General features: G+C 49.1%; 6 protein-coding genes across 7 annotated transcripts; 3 read left to right on the top strand and 3 right to left on the bottom strand.

Moving 5' to 3' along the window:
- Window positions 1-1,711: 1,711 nt before the first annotated feature.
- Window positions 1,712-2,500, top strand: PV09_03240 (uncharacterized protein; the record flags this gene model as incomplete). Its single annotated transcript, XM_016356414.1, has 1 exon — window positions 1,712-2,500. One exon carries the CDS (start codon window positions 1,712-1,714, stop codon window positions 2,498-2,500), a length of 789 nt encoding a protein of 262 aa, XP_016215937.1.
- Window positions 2,501-3,705: 1,205 nt separating this feature from the next.
- On the top strand, window positions 3,706-4,810 carry PV09_03239 (uncharacterized protein). Its single transcript, XM_016356413.1, has 2 exons — window positions 3,706-3,830; window positions 3,893-4,810. Exons 1-2 carry the CDS (start codon window positions 3,773-3,775, stop codon window positions 4,762-4,764), a joined length of 930 nt encoding a protein of 309 aa, XP_016215936.1. The 5' UTR covers window positions 3,706-3,772; the 3' UTR covers window positions 4,765-4,810.
- PV09_03238 (uncharacterized protein) lies at window positions 3,854-6,148 on the bottom strand. Its single transcript, XM_016356412.1, has 2 exons — window positions 5,952-6,148; window positions 3,854-5,901 (listed from the first exon to the last, which is right to left on the bottom strand). The coding sequence occupies exons 1-2, from the start codon at window positions 6,136-6,138 to the stop codon at window positions 4,859-4,861; spliced, it is 1,230 nt and encodes a 409-aa protein (XP_016215935.1). The 5' UTR covers window positions 6,139-6,148; the 3' UTR covers window positions 3,854-4,858.
- Window positions 6,149-6,162: 14 nt separating this feature from the next.
- PV09_03237 (uncharacterized protein) lies at window positions 6,163-7,243 on the bottom strand (the record flags this gene model as incomplete). The annotated part of the gene is made up of 3 exons (XM_016356411.1): window positions 6,877-7,243; window positions 6,548-6,824; window positions 6,163-6,473 (listed from the first exon to the last, which is right to left on the bottom strand). Exons 1-3 carry the CDS (start codon window positions 7,216-7,218, stop codon window positions 6,163-6,165), a joined length of 930 nt encoding a protein of 309 aa, XP_016215934.1. The 5' UTR covers window positions 7,219-7,243.
- A 1,564-nt stretch (window positions 7,244-8,807) lies between these two features.
- On the top strand, window positions 8,808-10,608 carry PV09_03236 (uncharacterized protein). Its single transcript, XM_016356410.1, has one exon. It carries the CDS (start codon window positions 9,074-9,076, stop codon window positions 10,544-10,546), a length of 1,473 nt encoding a protein of 490 aa, XP_016215933.1. The 5' UTR covers window positions 8,808-9,073; the 3' UTR covers window positions 10,547-10,608.
- Window positions 10,555-14,693, bottom strand: PV09_03235. 2 transcript variants are annotated; one of them, XM_016356408.1, is made up of 6 exons: window positions 13,201-14,693; window positions 12,315-13,094; window positions 12,048-12,235; window positions 11,318-11,984; window positions 10,972-11,172; window positions 10,555-10,904 (listed from the first exon to the last, which is right to left on the bottom strand). In XM_016356408.1, the coding sequence occupies exons 1-6, from the start codon at window positions 14,251-14,253 to the stop codon at window positions 10,656-10,658; spliced, it is 3,138 nt and encodes a 1,045-aa protein (XP_016215931.1). In that variant the 5' UTR covers window positions 14,254-14,693; the 3' UTR covers window positions 10,555-10,655. The 2 variants fall into 2 exon arrangements, with proteins under 2 accessions (XP_016215931.1, XP_016215932.1); XM_016356409.1 differs by having other exon boundaries at window positions 10,972-11,984.
- Window positions 14,694-15,502: the final 809 nt, after the last annotated feature.

Below are 15,502 nucleotides of genomic sequence, written 5' to 3'. Positions count from 1 at the left end.
GAATAAAAGCATGAGTGACTTTCGCAGGGGCACATCAACGTTCCCGTGTACGTGAGGCAGAGTATGCCGCGTGCATCATCTGAGGCCCCGCTTCAAAGCAAATCGCTCTGTTCGCCAACTACTGTTCACACGAGGGTCGGGCAGCACGCGCTATGCGACCAAATAATTTAATCATAGCTCTGAAGACTTGAGAGCACGAGTCTAGTCAGAGTCGTGCAGCAGATTGGACGATTTCCAGGACAAAACTAGGAAGAACCACATTGGATGATGTCGGAACTGCGAAACGATGGGTGCGAGTTACTCGGAGTGCGGGTCGCGGTGACAGCGCTCTCGTCCTAGAGAGGCTGAAGCGGTGCGACACCATTAAACCTATTGTGAAATGAAAATCCAAATTTGAAGAAGAAAGAAGTGTTCGAGGAAAAGGATTCTTGGACGGGGGATGAATTGGCCTTGTTTTCACAATTGGGCGACAAAAAAAAACTTCACTATATGCTCGAACTGACAATCCGGAAGGAAGCCAATAGAAACATCGACGAACGGAGTGAAGATCCTTCTTCCCAGCAGAAATACGAGGATAGAGCGACGCACGCGAAGCTCAGCGTTCTAACGACGTGGACATGAAAAGCCTTTCGCTGATTTCGTTCTGTAGCAGAAGGGGAAATAAAAAGTGCTTCGTTCGGCTCCCGGACACTTGAGCCAACTCATTTTTCTTTTTGCTCATCAAACGCCGTCGATTCCAGCTTTGTCGATGAAGTGCATCGTCGCACACGACACCGGCCCCTAGGACGTTGACGAGTGTAGTGGAGGCTCGAGGCCCTCGAGGTCGCGGATGTTGACGTGCAGGGTATCTTGTCTAGCTTTCTGCGCTGCCACGGCCAGTCGTGAAGCCATCGCAGAAGAGCGCCGGATGGCGACGCGTAGGGGAAACGGCGAGGTCCAATATGCAAGCTGCGGCTTCGCGACGGAGCGAGCGAGAGATTCGTCTCTCGCTAGTTAGCGGTCAAAGGATTTCAATCTTGAGAGCAGGTTCTGCGGCGGGAGGAGCCTGACAAAGGAAACGCGCGAGGCTGTGACGGGCCCGCCTCATTTCCCTACTCGACGGCCATTTCCAAGGTTTGTTCGGCACCGCAGCAGAGAAGGTGCGGCCCGGGGTTGGAACTGTGGAGACTCTACTGCTTGGTGGAGGTCCAGTGTACGCTCCGCCGTCGTCGATGCACAGGCAGTCGCAACGCTTCCACCGGCGGTTTTCTAATCATTCGTCCCGATTTGCAAGATTCTCAGCCTGTCTGCTACTCAATTCGACGCACTGAGTCAAATCGACCAATATCCACACCTATGCTTGCTTGTGCGAGTCTCGCAATGAAGAACGGGGCTAGCAAGTTCAGCTCAACCCCAGATCGCGATGCCCCAGAACTGCGTGGATACGAATCCCGTCTGGACTCCTCTCTGACTATGGGTCCATTGTTTTTGGACCTCAATCCTCATATGAGGTTCTTCCTTGAGCTCTTGTCCTCGACGTTTCAAATTCTTCACTTATTGTCGAAAAGACCGCCTATACACGATACGCCATTGTGGCCGTTGGCGCTCAGCATTCTGCCAGCTGACTATTGTTAACACTCGGTGCTGTCTCGCTATCAATTCAATAGTCGTGCCCAGCACTCAATCTCCTCATCTCTCCGGTCGTTGCATCGAATATCTTTGATTGAACAAAATGGCTAAGAAGCAGACAATGGCTCGTTGCATTGCGTACCAACGTTCAGTAACACAAGACGAAGGATCTTCGCCTGGTCCATCCAAGGTGCAAGCATGGCAAAGCAGCATTTTTTGGAGAACAGGTGCTCCTTTCTCTCTGCCATTGCAGCGGCATAACACAGAAAACCGACATCAAATAAGCAAATCCGCAATCCGACCCGGTGTGATCGCTTGGGTGCCTCAGCAAAGCTTCGTTCAACAGTTTGACGAACGTGAGCCTATTCTTGTGCATCCAGATTTCAAGAACAAACCGCAGGCATTCGGACATCCTTGTCTTGTCATCAGCAACGCGAACAATGATGGGCGAGTTCTGTGTCTACAGATCACAGCATTTTCAAACTTTCATGGTGGACTGCTCCAGAAATATCCCGATATTTTGCGGTTAGATGGGCAAGTGCAATCTCGAGCTGGTCAGCGGCAACGATGGCTAGCCATTCGGCACAGCGGCCCCACAGCCCTCGCAGCACATGACGGTACGCCGCTGTTAGATGTAAGGTGTGGTGAGGTCCTCAGGGAACAGTCTTACGTGAACACCGAAAAGACGTTCACCATTCACGAGTCCCTGCTAAAGAGTAGCGGAAAATGCCTCACCAGACAAGCGGTCGAAGCGGTCGTCCATCACCATAATCTGCTGTATTCAAATTTTATCTGCGGACTGGAGGATTGGGATCCTGCAAAGAACAAGCAGAACTGCCTGGTTGACCTCCCGTGGCCTCACGGAAAAGAATATCAGAACGATTGCGGCTGACGAGATACCCAAGCTCTTGCCGCGGACTAAACAAAATGCGCCATAGTGCCACGATGTAACTGCGGAATCGGTTCTTTTGTTATGTAACTGGTAACAAGTTTTGTTGAATCTGGAGTTAGGTAGGCTGCATAGAGTTCCGAGCGGTCTGGCAAGAGATAACTCTGCTAACAGTGAAAGCATAGGGTATCTGGTTGTTTCGGAAGACTTTTTGTCACAAAACCTCAGCCATTTATATTTAGTCTAATGTAGAATAATTCTGTCGTCGTGAAAGATCAGCGATAGTGACTTGCATAATCGTCCACGAGTAGCAGCTTCCGCTCAATTCATCAGTGTTGTATTAAGAAACGATCTCTGACTCCGACTAATGTAAAGCATGCCCGCTAACTCTTGACATACTACGAAACTCACTGCATTGTTTTTTTTGTACCATCAGCACGCAGATACCTTTTTCATGCCATAGTCTGAGGAATCTGCAAACGGATTGGCAATAGAGCCTGCTAGAGAGGATATCCGGCTGGTTTTAGCGATATCAAGAATCAGAATTCATAGCAGCCATTTTTAATGCCAGATAATTTCAAGGCTCGTGATTCGGGTGAAAGGCATGGGTTCGGTTGATACAGCTACGACGGGGGTGCTTCTGTGCTGAGTTATATCGAATTAAAACTCACCAGAAATTCCTGGCGTTGATTGGCCAGAAGGCTGGCCAGCCTTCATTTCCTTGATCAAGGTGTCCTGCCTTGAAAGAGGACGCGAAAGGAGGACGGTTGACCTCTCAATCCCACGTCATCTCATGAGAAGCTCCTATTTTCGGACTGCTTACGATAAAAGCACGTGCGCTCAAGCCACTTTTGGCCCCAGGTCACAGGCCAGGATAAGAAACTGACATCAGAAAATCCATCTGAGCATGGGCTAGTGTGTGCTAGTTGTGTAAACCGGGCTGCTGCGGCCTTTCACGACTGCAACCCGCTCGTGGAGGTAGTGCCCGTGACATCGTCGTGACCTTTTGGATTCAGGCAGACGACGGGAAAATGGCAAGTCAGTTCGAGGTTGCGGAGAAAGCTTCCTGGCTAACAAATGATTCGTTGGGGTCAATTAAGCGGAGCTGCCGGTTGACCAATTCCGGGCCGGCAGCTTGAAGAGTGAATGGGCTTGAGGTACTTCATCTCCCCGCAGATCTTGAAGCACAATATCCTTTGAAGAAAGGGAAAAAAAAAAAAAAAACTTCAAGTACATGGTTCAAGAGAATTCACCTGCTCGGAAATAACAGAGGCAATGGCGACTACCTTTGATCCGAATGGCAAAACTGCCATCATCACTGGAGGGGGAAGCGGTGGGTCACGAACGGTCAGGTCATATTTGTGGTTGCATGCTTATCCATTTCTTCTTTATTAGGAATCAACTTCGCCTTCGCAAAATTGCTCCTTTCAAAAGGTTGCAATGTCCTGATCGCTGACTTGGGTCTTCGCCCGGAGGCGAAAGAACACTACGATAAATTCACCTCTTCACCCCGTGCCGTTTTCCAGAAAACCGACGTGACCAAATGGGCCGAGCTGGAGGAGATGTTCAACGTTGCATTCAAAGAATTTGGTCAAGTGGACATCCTTTGCGCCGGCGCAGGTCTTTTCGATCCCAAATTCAGCAATTTCTGGTTTCCCCCCGGCAGTGCCGAGAGCCGTGATGATCCGCACGGTGACCGGTATCTGACCATGGACGTGAACGTGACGCATCCTATCCGCTCAACGCAACTGGCATTATCTCATTGGATGAATCCACCCAAAGGCCAGCCGAAGGCTAGTCCGTCCAACCCAAAGCGAGTGGTCGTGTGTTGCTCAGTTGCAAGCTTGTTACATGGTATCAGCTACCCGTTGTACTTTGCGTCCAAGCATGCTGTGGCAGCATTCGTCCGCTCACTGGGAGACCTGAATGAGAAGCTTGGTATCAAAGTTGGAGGTGTATGCCCTGGAGGAGTAAGATCGCCTATGCTGATGGAAGATCAGCACAAGGCGAGAACGATCGATTTTGAAAAAGACCGAATGGTCACTCCGGAGCAGGTTGCAGAAGTGTTATACCGCCTTTGCGTAGATGACTCGGTCCCTGGAGGTTCTCTGCTGGAAATTACCGAGAATGGAGAGCGAGAGGTTCAAGCATTCGGTGATCCAGGCCCGGCTGGTGGCACGAATATTTCGCACTGGGAAATTGCGATCAACGAGGTCTGGAGTCAGCTTGACACCCCTGGCTGGGGCCAAGTCAAACCATCATTGTAGTTATTCATCGCGAAATTTAAGGGATGATATGTGTGATGGGATTGAGGCATGAGCTTGTTTCTCATGATTTGCGCCATCCGTACCTTCACGCTGCTCATGACATGCCAGATCCCGGCGGCCAACCATACATGCTTGAGCCGCCAGAAAATGCCTGGTGCGGATAGTGATCGTAATTCCAACCAAAAGTCTGGGGATTATAGCTGCTGTTCGGATCATGATGCTGACCGCCACCTTGCCATCCGGCGTTCTCAACGGAATGGACGGCAGCTTGTGATTCATCAAAACCACCATAGGCTCCGAAGTACTGAGATGAGCCGGCATGAGTATAAGATCCAAATTCCTGCAGCGATGCGCTAGTGTTGATACTTTGTGGGAAGCTGTTGGGATCGACGAGTGCAAAGGTTTGATCGTAAGACTGCTGTCGCGAGTTGATTTGAGGTCGTGAGGAGCTCTCTCCTTGTTCTCTTTCCGAGGTAGTAGCTCTTAACTGGCGTTTTATGATATCTACGCTCCTTTTGATGCCTGGGGCTTGTCGACTTTCGGACTCAATTATTTCCAGTGCACTTCTCAAACGAAGTGATGCGACATGCCTTTGCTCGTCGTCCCCAACGCGCAGCAAGGCAATGTCGACCGTAGCAGCGGTGTAGATGCAATAGCTGATCAGGTAGGTATTTTCTTTGATTTGAAATGCTCGGCTGTAAAGAGTGAGCAAGTCGTGCATGATCGCGGCTTGCTCAGCGAGGAGTTGTTTCTTGACTTCCTGAATCGTTGATCCCGAACTAGATGACGTTTGCTGAAAAGGTCTGAATAAGATTGAGAGAAGAGTACGGTAGTATAGATTCAAGCTCAACACATGAGGAGGGGGGCATATCGTCCGCTGACCAGCGTCATCGATGCGAAGCACTGACGGCAGTTGATCATACCAGGACTCAAGGCGGTTCTGAATGGATTCTACTTGACCAACGGTCACACGGGCACGTCCGTGGCTTGCCACTGTTGTCAACACGGGACCCACAAGCTCAAGCAGTAGACATAGCTGCTTGAAAGTTGCACTGTTATACGAACGAGCTGCACGATATTCGCCAGGATTTTCGCAGCCCAGAGGGTACCAGTACTCTCGATCGTCGTAATCGTCGACTGGACGGCGTGTCAGAAGATTTCTCTCATCGACAATAAGTACACCTTACAGATGTCATCCACCGATACCCATAGTTTTGAAAGAGTAGGAGGTCGCCCAAGCGTCAAACTAAGGACCTTGTCCCAAGAATATGCCGCTAGAGCAAGTCTTTTCCGTGCTTCAACGTCGACTGGGGTCAGATTTTCGTATCTGGAAAGCCTTTGCGGATCCAGATGCAAACCAATATCAGTCATCATGCGAAAGGCCTAAATAATGAATACTTAGTTCAGTAACTTGGACGTCAAAAGAATATTGAGACGTGCCATGCCAGAGAATAGCCATCCTTCGGACGTATTTCCTATGCCACATTGTCGACAGCCTAGGATCAGCAAGCCTTGGATAGTTGCGATGGCAGGCCGGGAGCTACCAAGTTCTCGCACTAAAAGCTCTTTAGCTGCGACAAGAAAACGTTCACCTTGATCCTGATAAACGATAGAGTCATGGTTGCAGTGTCGAGCTGCAAGCGCAAATATCGATGTAAGCAGAAATCTAGAGCAGTATGGTCCAGTTCCAGCTAGATCCCTGATGAACACTATACGACTGTGAGTGAACGCTCTCTGTCGGAGATAGAATATTGCGTATCTGATTCACTCTTGCACTACTTACGTGGCTTGTAGACGAAATTGTGAAATGGATTCTGCCAAGTGAAATAGGCGGACAAAAGGTGGATCGCAACATCTGTGGGAATGCCAAAGTCGGCCTCAGTTTTCTTCACCAACAGCGGTTGCCATCGATTCTGCAGATCTTCGTACGTTGTTTTGAAGTGCTTTTGAGAGGATTCTTTAAGCCTCTCCCGAACGATGGCTGCTTCTTCTAGGGTCTCGTCATCGTCATCCTCGAAAGCAGATTCTTGAAAGCGCGAAGTCGGCCCATGATAAGTGATCTGAGAAGGATATTAGTATGTCGCATTCTCTTCTTCCCGTCGTGCACTTTACCGATCCTTTGTCATCGAACCCAACTTGGGAGTACAGAGAATAGTCTTGTTCCGAGTCAGAATATAGTGCCCCAGGAGATGATGCGGGCTGGCTGCCATAAGGGCTACTAGATCGTGCTTCTAGCAACTCAGACTCGAGTTCTTGGATACGTTTTTGAGCCTGCGCTAGCTGCGCTTCCATACGCTTCTTGGGATACTGGCAGACCTCTTCCGCACGGGCACAGGAAGTGCACTCTGGCTGTGCCCCATCGCAACGTATCTTCTTCTTCCGACAGTTGCTGCACGCGAACGCGTATCGCCGGGGGGGTTTCTTGGAGCTTGCTCCCTCTGGTGAGCGCTCCATGACGCGAACATGAAAACAAAGCTTTAGAGAGTGCTGGGTGAAGTCATCAACGGCAATATACGATGGTACAAGGTCTGCAACCGATCCAAACGCACCCCGGCATTTGATGACTTTATATTGACCATCGGTAACTCTTCGCAATGTCGCAGGTAGGCAGTGAAGACGCGGGAATTGATCAGGACCCGTGCGGCGTAAGCATAAGAGATACTTGAAGCAGACACGGCCATGTTTGAAGACGTCTTCGCGTTGCCCGAGGCGATGATGAGCAGCCCTTCTCTACCGCAAAACAGATGAGCCTTCTGGTTTTTGGCTTGAATCGTGCATTTGTCAGTGCGCAAAAGAAGGCTAGCCTTACCGACTCTCCTTGATGCTCGCTGTCCTTGACGAAAGGCCGTTGGTTCACGCATAGACAAGGGGGCCCTGCCGATCTTACATTGCTAGAAGATATCCTTGCAAATCAGCCAAAAGCGTACGCCATCATCAGCCCTACGGTCATCAGCGAGCGCGTGGGTAGAGGCTTTTTGGAAATACAGATGGCAAAGGTCGAGGTTTCTGGAACGATCTGATTAGTGACGCAAGTGCGCGTGCATCCGCCGGCCAGCAGAGCGAGACGACATGCTCGTAGGAGATTTTAGCCCATTCACGTCGGTTTCGAACCTTTGTGCATGATGTCCTACCGCATGCGCCACGTGTGGGTGCGTCATGCCAAAGGACCTTGGTCCGTCTGTTGGGGCGGAGTTTGGAAGAAACTTAGGAAGTCGGCATCCGATGCGGCGCGAGCCGCTATATCGGTGATATACACAAGGCCTAATCGCCGTCGATTCGATTGTAGGGCCTGCTTTGGGGCGCTTTGCAAAGACAGTACCTAGTACAGTCCATTGGGAGAAATAGCGCACGAGGACGTAATTCCCGCACCATTCCTTGCAATGGCCAAAAACGCATGATGCCAAAGGCATACGAAGTTCTTTGTTCTAGAAATTGGGGAAGCAACCTGAATAGGACACAACCAGCTGAGGAGTCTCCGAACCGGGGTGGAACGGGGGGGTTAGGAGGACTGGTATATTTTGGGTGATGAGGTCTTGGGGTCCATACATGAGAGGCGGTGGTCACGCTGCGCCTCGGCATAATTGCAGACGTGAAGCAGACTCAGTTCTTGCTCTCTCGCGTGGATCCAAGTCGTCTAAATTGACGCTCTATGCATGATGAGTCACTCGCGCGGGAACCACCAGGCGTCACCGTCAGACGTTGCAGAATTGGGCGGTCAAGTACCTGGTTTCCAAACAGAAGGCGGGCCGTGCGAAGGCATCTCTGGTCTACAGCAGGAACAGCCAGCGGGATTGAGGTGCTCGGTGCTTCACTTGACGTCTTATGCCGGGATACATGATATTCATTTGGCAAATGAGCGCGGCCTGCGAACGCGAAAGCTGGAGTTCGGCATCTTTCCGACTCGTGCACAGTTGGATGAGTTTGTGGCCTGACAGCGCGTGCAACTGTCCGTCAATTTCAGGCAAGAAACGCACAACAAATGGCTCATTCCTCGTGGATTGAGGAGCTGGACATGTTTTGACAGTGCAAGCGTCGCCTAGACACTGCGTTGAAATGCGCTGTGAGAGCGCAGTGTAAGTCTTTCGACACCTGTGTTTCGATATGGAGTCAGCAATGGATTTCGCCACGTCCGAGAGCGGTCAATTCAAGCTCGGCGAAACGGATCGCTGCGCCATTCGAGTAGCCGTTGCGGTGTCTCCGCAACCTTGCGACGTCGGTCCGTACTGGCCAGACTATAATTCTTCTCCAAAACTCGAGTTGGCTTGAAGTTGAGAGCCATTAGCCCTCGTAAGAAGCTGTGGGTTGAATCATGACTCAATCTGCTGCACGCGTCGTTCCTGGCCGCACGACCACGGTCGCTCGACAAATCGTGCACGAAATCTGGACGCACCTGGGGCTTCCATCTGAAAGTCTCACGTCGTTGGAACTGCCAGGCTCGGGCTTAGGGCTTCCATCATCATTCCAGGTTGGCGCCTTTGCGCAAGCCACAATTGCGCTATCTGCGCTGGCCGCAGCAACTTGCCATGCGCAGGCGCAAGGCATTAGAGTGCCAAGAGTGTCGGTCCCCCTTCGACATGCGTCAGCAGAGTTTAAATCGGAGCGGTTGTACGTCCTTGATGGCAAGACGAATGAGGATCCGTGGGGACCGATAGGCGGCCTGCACCAAACAGCTGACGGCTATGTTCGCATTCACGATGGATTTCCTCATCATCGGGACAACGCTTTAAAGCTGCTTGGTCTTGAAACGACGGCGACTAGAGAAGATGTAGCGCAAGCGGCAAAGGCCTGGAGAGCGCTTGATCTGGAGGAAGCGGCTGCACAGAGCAATGCTATCGTGGCTGCTCTTCGATCATATTCTGACTGGGACGTTCTCGAACAGGCACAGCAGTTGCCAGACCTGCCGATCACAGTTCAAAAGGTTTCCTCCACCCCGTTTCCGCGGCCCGTACAAAGAAAAGCCAGCTCCCGTGGATGTTTGGAGGGACTGAGGGTGCTAGACCTCAGTCGCGTCATTGCCGCTCCTATCGCTGGAAAAACACTCGCAGTCCATGGCGCTGATGTCTTGTGGGTTACATCACCAAACTTACCAGCGCTGCCGGATATCGATTGCGATGTACAGCGTGGCAAAAGAACAATACAGCTTGATTTGAAGAAGGCGGAAGACAAAGCGAAGCTGATGCTCCTTCTGAAGGAAGCCGATGTTTTTCTTCAAGGATACAGACCTGGAAGTTTAGCCAATCTAGGTCTATCAGCTACGGTGCTACATGAGATAAATCCACACCTTATAGTGGCCAATCTGTCCGCTTTTGGAACACGTGGGCCGTGGTCTCATCGACGTGGTTTCGATTCAATAGTTCAAACTTGCAGCGGTATGAACGTGTCTGAGGCCGAGCATTTTGGCGAGGGATCGCCAGCACGACCGATGCCTTGTCAAGCACTTGACCATGGAACAGGTTATCTGCTTGCCACAGGCATCATGGCTGCGCTCTATAGACGTGCAAAAGAAGGCGGCGCCTACGTTGTTGACGCTAGCTTAGCCGGTACAATGAAGTATCTGCGCGATCTAGGCCAATATGAAGGCAATTCCGGCTTCGATTGTGAGGATATAAAGACCAATCGAGATGTTACTGAATTTTTAGAGACAAGAGACACAGAGCTCGGAAAGCTTGTTGCTGTAAAACATTCCGCAAGTATTGAAGGACTTGATGTCGGCTGGCGCATTATGCCCAAGCCCTTAGGCAGCGATGATCCAAAGTGGCTGCAAGCAGAAGAAAGTTATTGAACAAAACTCTCATGGTCATATTTGATTACTACTATGCCTCGTAACTGCTCAACACTGTGTACATTACACTTCCAAGCCGCGTTTCAACCTCTACCCGTGCTCAAATGTCTCAGCCATCACCCAGAAAGTTTTTAAGTGCCTTTTCGAATGCTTCAATCTCTTTTTGTAAAACTCTTCCACCATATACTGGCAAATACGCCTGAAAATCGTCATCAATCTCGCTTTCTGAGAAGGCTGGGTTGTCCACGAAGTCGTCAAGGGCAAACTTCTTGTTCCATTTGTTTCTATTTGCCTTTTCGAGAATATCCATTTGCTGCAGCTCAATAGCCGTATAATTTGGCGAAGAAGAAGGAAATATCTGAATGAGTTAGCCTCAACGTCGAATTTGGTGCAAATCTTCACAGCTACAAGCACTGGCAGCTTACCTTCTTGGCCGACTGAAGGTGTGTGATTATGGAATGAAGCCGTTCTGAGAGTTGAGCCAAAGTTCCATTTGCGAGAATATCGTCGGGTACATCTGGCATTAACTTATCGGACCAAGCTCCGGAGTCTGTTTCTGGCATAGGAGTAGGCGAGTAGGTTGACGCCAACCATGATTCAACGTACTGTCCTTCGGTAGAAATATCCTACATGTGGTCAGATCATAGCGTCAAAATAAGAAATTGAGAACAGCAATTTGAAAGAGCTGAGCAGTCTCTCCACAAGTCCCAGAATGTAGAGAATGGCAATTCTGAAGACCTTATGATTATGTAAACTCTCCATCGTTCTTACCATGTTCACCTCATTGAGAGCGGAACTCTCCTTGCTATGAGGAAATTTTGATTCCGATTGTTTTGCTTGGTAAATAGCGGAGAAATCTTGGACGTATGTCTTCGAAGACGGATACGTCGTTGCGAACGCAGTTGGATATGTTGATTGATTACTTCCACTCGGCGCTGCTACAACAGAGTTCAAATGACTTTGTGTCTCTATTGCCTGGATCTTCTGAAACATATCAAAGTAAAACGAATCATTCGATGGTAAATTTGGCGCAGTGTTTGGGGCCCATTGCGTGTGCTGGTTCTCGGGTACTACAAGAGGCAGTCGAGTAGTCACTGCTATCTCCTGGAGTATATTGTTGAATTTCGACGGAATATGAAGATCAACAAAGTAGGTATCTGTTCCCGGCGTAGGAAATACAAGCGTACTTTGATAATGATTCGCCAGCGCGGCAAGTTTTGCTCCTAGTACGCGTTTCATTGGACTCGTGGAATAGTGTGGATGAGGTGCATAAACTTGTGAATATTTAGGCCAAAGAGTTTCATGCCAGGTCGGGAGCACGCTTTGCTTCCCTGTATCTGGCTGTGTTTCCTGTTGAAAGCCGGAGGAGAATGTTTTGGGCAACTTTGATTGACTCGTGGCCGTCGACAATGGTGGAGACGATATTTTGAACGCGAAGCTGTGATTTGACTGGTCAGAACATAGGACAAAAAAAAACTAAACTAGAAACAACATTACGTACCGATTCTCCTCCATTCTGTCAGGCATTTTTTCTGCCTTCTTCTGCCAATCCTTCAATGTGTTCATTATCTCACTACCATATGTTCGAAAATGCTTCTCAATTACATCATGCCAGCATCCTTGACTCCGAGATTTGGTTGCTTGGACAAGGACATCTACAAGTGCGTGTCTAATGGTCAAGATTTGCACCTTGAGATGGAAGTCAGTTAAAAATGGTTCTCAAAGCTTAAGAAATTAGATACAAAAATGCCATTTTAGAAACTCGTACCTCTGCATTGAACCTCCTTGACTGATCTTTCATCTCGCGACCTTCCCTTCCCGGCTCATTATACCAAGGCTCCGAACAAAAGATCATGGCCTGGATGGAAACTAGCACCTGTAAGATGGTGGATCGATTTGGTTCCCACGATGGACCGCTCCAAGTGCCCAGCAGCGACAGACAAACCTTGCCATCAGGGTACAGATTTGGATTAAAGTGTGCTGTTCCCTTTCCAGTGGTCTTGAAATGCATTTTGGGCGACAACTGGGGATAGTTCCATGGGCACATCATGTCAAATTCAAAGAGACCATGCGCATACGGCGTCTCTCTGGGACCTATAATGAGTACTTTCATAAGATCTGGGCGAGAAGTTGCATATCTAACGAAGATCCCTTCCGGAAGAGCCGACTGTAATGTTGCAATTTCCGTGAGAATTCGTTTCATTCGTCCTTTGGCAGGATGGACTTTGCTCCGTTGTTCTTTTACAAAATAGAAATCATGTTTGAAAGTGTCATCGTCTACAGACTCGACACAATGTTCACGATGCCATGCTGCCATTTGGTGTGCCAAGGTCATGACTGGTTCTGCTTCTGGCTTGCTGCAGGAGGTAGGTGGGATACTGAATGCTTTCATTCTTTCTTGGACAAAATGGAATATCTTGTCGGCATGTTCACAAACTCTAAGGAGTCTTCGGCTTTCAGTGTCGAGAAACTCTTCTTGCATCCTGGTTGCTTGTTTGCGTAAATTAGATGTGGAATGGAAGAATTTGTCAAGGAGCTGTATGATAGGCTGGAAACTCGTCAGTTTGGAACGTTTTGATAAGCCGCTGGAAAAAAAAAGTTTTGACGAGCATTCAAGATTATCTAAGTGCAGCTTGAAATGAAGAAGTACTTACAGCAACTTCATTCGGATCCTGGTTCTTAGGTAAAAGGATATGGTGTGAAAGCAGAGTGGTACTCAACAAGCCTTGCTCTACTGGGTACAGGCTCCTTGGCCCTAAAACAAGTGGAGCCAAGCGATAGTGATCTGCTAGTTTGGCGATAAGGTCAAGAATGTTGCAGAACAGGTCCGAATTAGAGGCGATCTCTTCAAAGCTGTCCGTTCGAAGCATTGTTGCCATTATTTCTAACGCCCGACTTCTTTGAAACATCGTAAAGAGAAGAGACGGTGGTGCCTGAAGGTATGCCTCATTTGCAAAGTGTTCAGAGAGTAGCTCATTAAGCGCCCGAAATAGTCGTTGAGCTAAAATGACCTCTTTGTTGAGCTTTACGTTATTTAGAGAATATCTACCACGCAAACGTGATGGTGACTGTTTGTGAAAAACATGCGATGGGAATTCTTCATCGCTATAATCCGCAGAGGAAGTGCCAATATAGCTGTTGGCGCCACCATACCCTGTTCCGTTGGGTTTCCTGAAGGGGAAGTCTTTTGTGCTTGCTTCTGGACTAGTGGGCTTAGAGAAGTCCTCTTTTGACTGCTTTTTGGTGTCCTCCTTTGCGTGGTATGGAATTTCGGGTGCACAGAGCCAAATCCAAATACAAAATATCTGAGACTGTGGGCAGCAGGAGCGGAATTGTGCTGGCCGTCGCAAGGCTCGCGCACTCATCCCGCAGCCGATACATGTTCGGATGTAGCATTTCTGACACGAAAAGAAGCTTGACGCGTCAAGATTATGTAAACTCTCAGCTATCTTTGCCGCTGAATTTGCGTCTGGAAGAAGGGATGTGCTGCATGAGGAGCAAGTGGCTTTCGTCAGCTGCATGCCGTAGGCTCGTAGCGCTGATTTCGAATCGTCCATAGCTGCGTTCTGAGTTGGTAGCGACAAGATGTCAGAACCGGGCTGTTCTCCAAACAGACACTGCTCAACATTCTGCTCTGCTTTTTGGAAATAATAGGAGGGCAACACGTTCGAGTGCTCATGGTCCATCTTAAAGCGCTTAGAAGGCATCTTTAGCAAAGCGCTGCAGATCAGGTGCCAAAAGTATTGATGTCGCACCCGCTAGTCTATCGGATTGTAGAAAACCTTTGATCCAATGCAGTGGAGATTCACGCTTCTTCAGATGCACACAGTTCAGTCACTGCGCAGGTTAGCTCATCACCAGCCGTTGTTTCCAAATAGTTACGACGTTGTCTTGCGGGAGGTGAACCGCAAATGCGACGCAGAGTAAGGCCACCGAGGTTTATGTGATAACCAGTAGCAGAGATCTTCTGATATGCTTGTTTCTGCTCTGAGGCGACGAGTGGGTGGGTAGTAAAGGAGCAACGAGGGGGTTGTAGAGAAACGGCTGGCGCAGACTGGCTAATAGATGCCTCGCCCTTGAATTCAAGGAGAAAGTTAAACGAGATTATTTGAGTTGAAGAATGTCAAAGTGCTAGCAATGATCTCCTGGTGAGATACTTTTTGTAGTAGAATCTAAAGGGCAAGCAAGATCCAAGGCTGAAGTGGGATGCCTTTATCACATGACTTTGCAGGAACAAGGTGGACGCTATCGCAGTACGAGCACGTCGACTCGGACGGCTTCGGCTGGGAAAAGAGCATCTAGTGACACAAGCGGTTATCTGCTTTACAAGCACTGATCAATTCTAAGGTCTTATCCTGAAACCCCGAGTACGTTGTGTCGCTCTTCACAAGGCGATGACGTGTTCTGCAGCAAAATCCAGTATGCGGTTGTTGTCCCAAACAGCGAACCATTCCTTCGACGCTACGATGCCCTCACTAATTGACTTGCTGCCTACAAGCACAAAGATCGGCTTTTTGTCTGGCAAACAAGGCAGATGCCGGTGAGCAATCAGCACGAGGCTCAGGACTTGGCGCCCGATTTTCGTCACCAAACGTGGTTTAGCTTTGGCATCGAGCTTGGTGAACGTGATGCTGGCGACTCGTCACAGGCGTACACAACGGAGGAACAGTAGCTTGCATACGAATCCATTCTAGCCATTCGTTCAACGCAACCGGTCAAGATCTCATCAACCCGTTCGAACTTGTGACCGCGCCCAGAGTTAACTGTGCAGAAATTTCCTGATTGTCGTGCCTGTTCTTCTATCTGACGTCGATCTCTTCTTCTCTTTCTATTTCTCTATTTTTTGCAGGATGCATCATATAAAGTACTTATCTTTGCGATTTTATGACCATACTGTACGCGCGTTTTATCTCAGGGCTGTTTTATTTTTTTTTTGTTTTTTTTTTGTTGCTCAGA

This window comes from Verruconis gallopava, assembly GCF_000836295.1.
Source record: "Verruconis gallopava strain CBS 43764 unplaced genomic scaffold supercont1.8, whole genome shotgun sequence".
Lineage (NCBI taxonomy): Eukaryota > Fungi > Ascomycota > Dothideomycetes > Venturiales > Sympoventuriaceae > Verruconis > Verruconis gallopava.
Note: the sequence above shows the minus strand (reverse complement) of the source record. Positions and strands in the feature narration are given on the sequence as shown.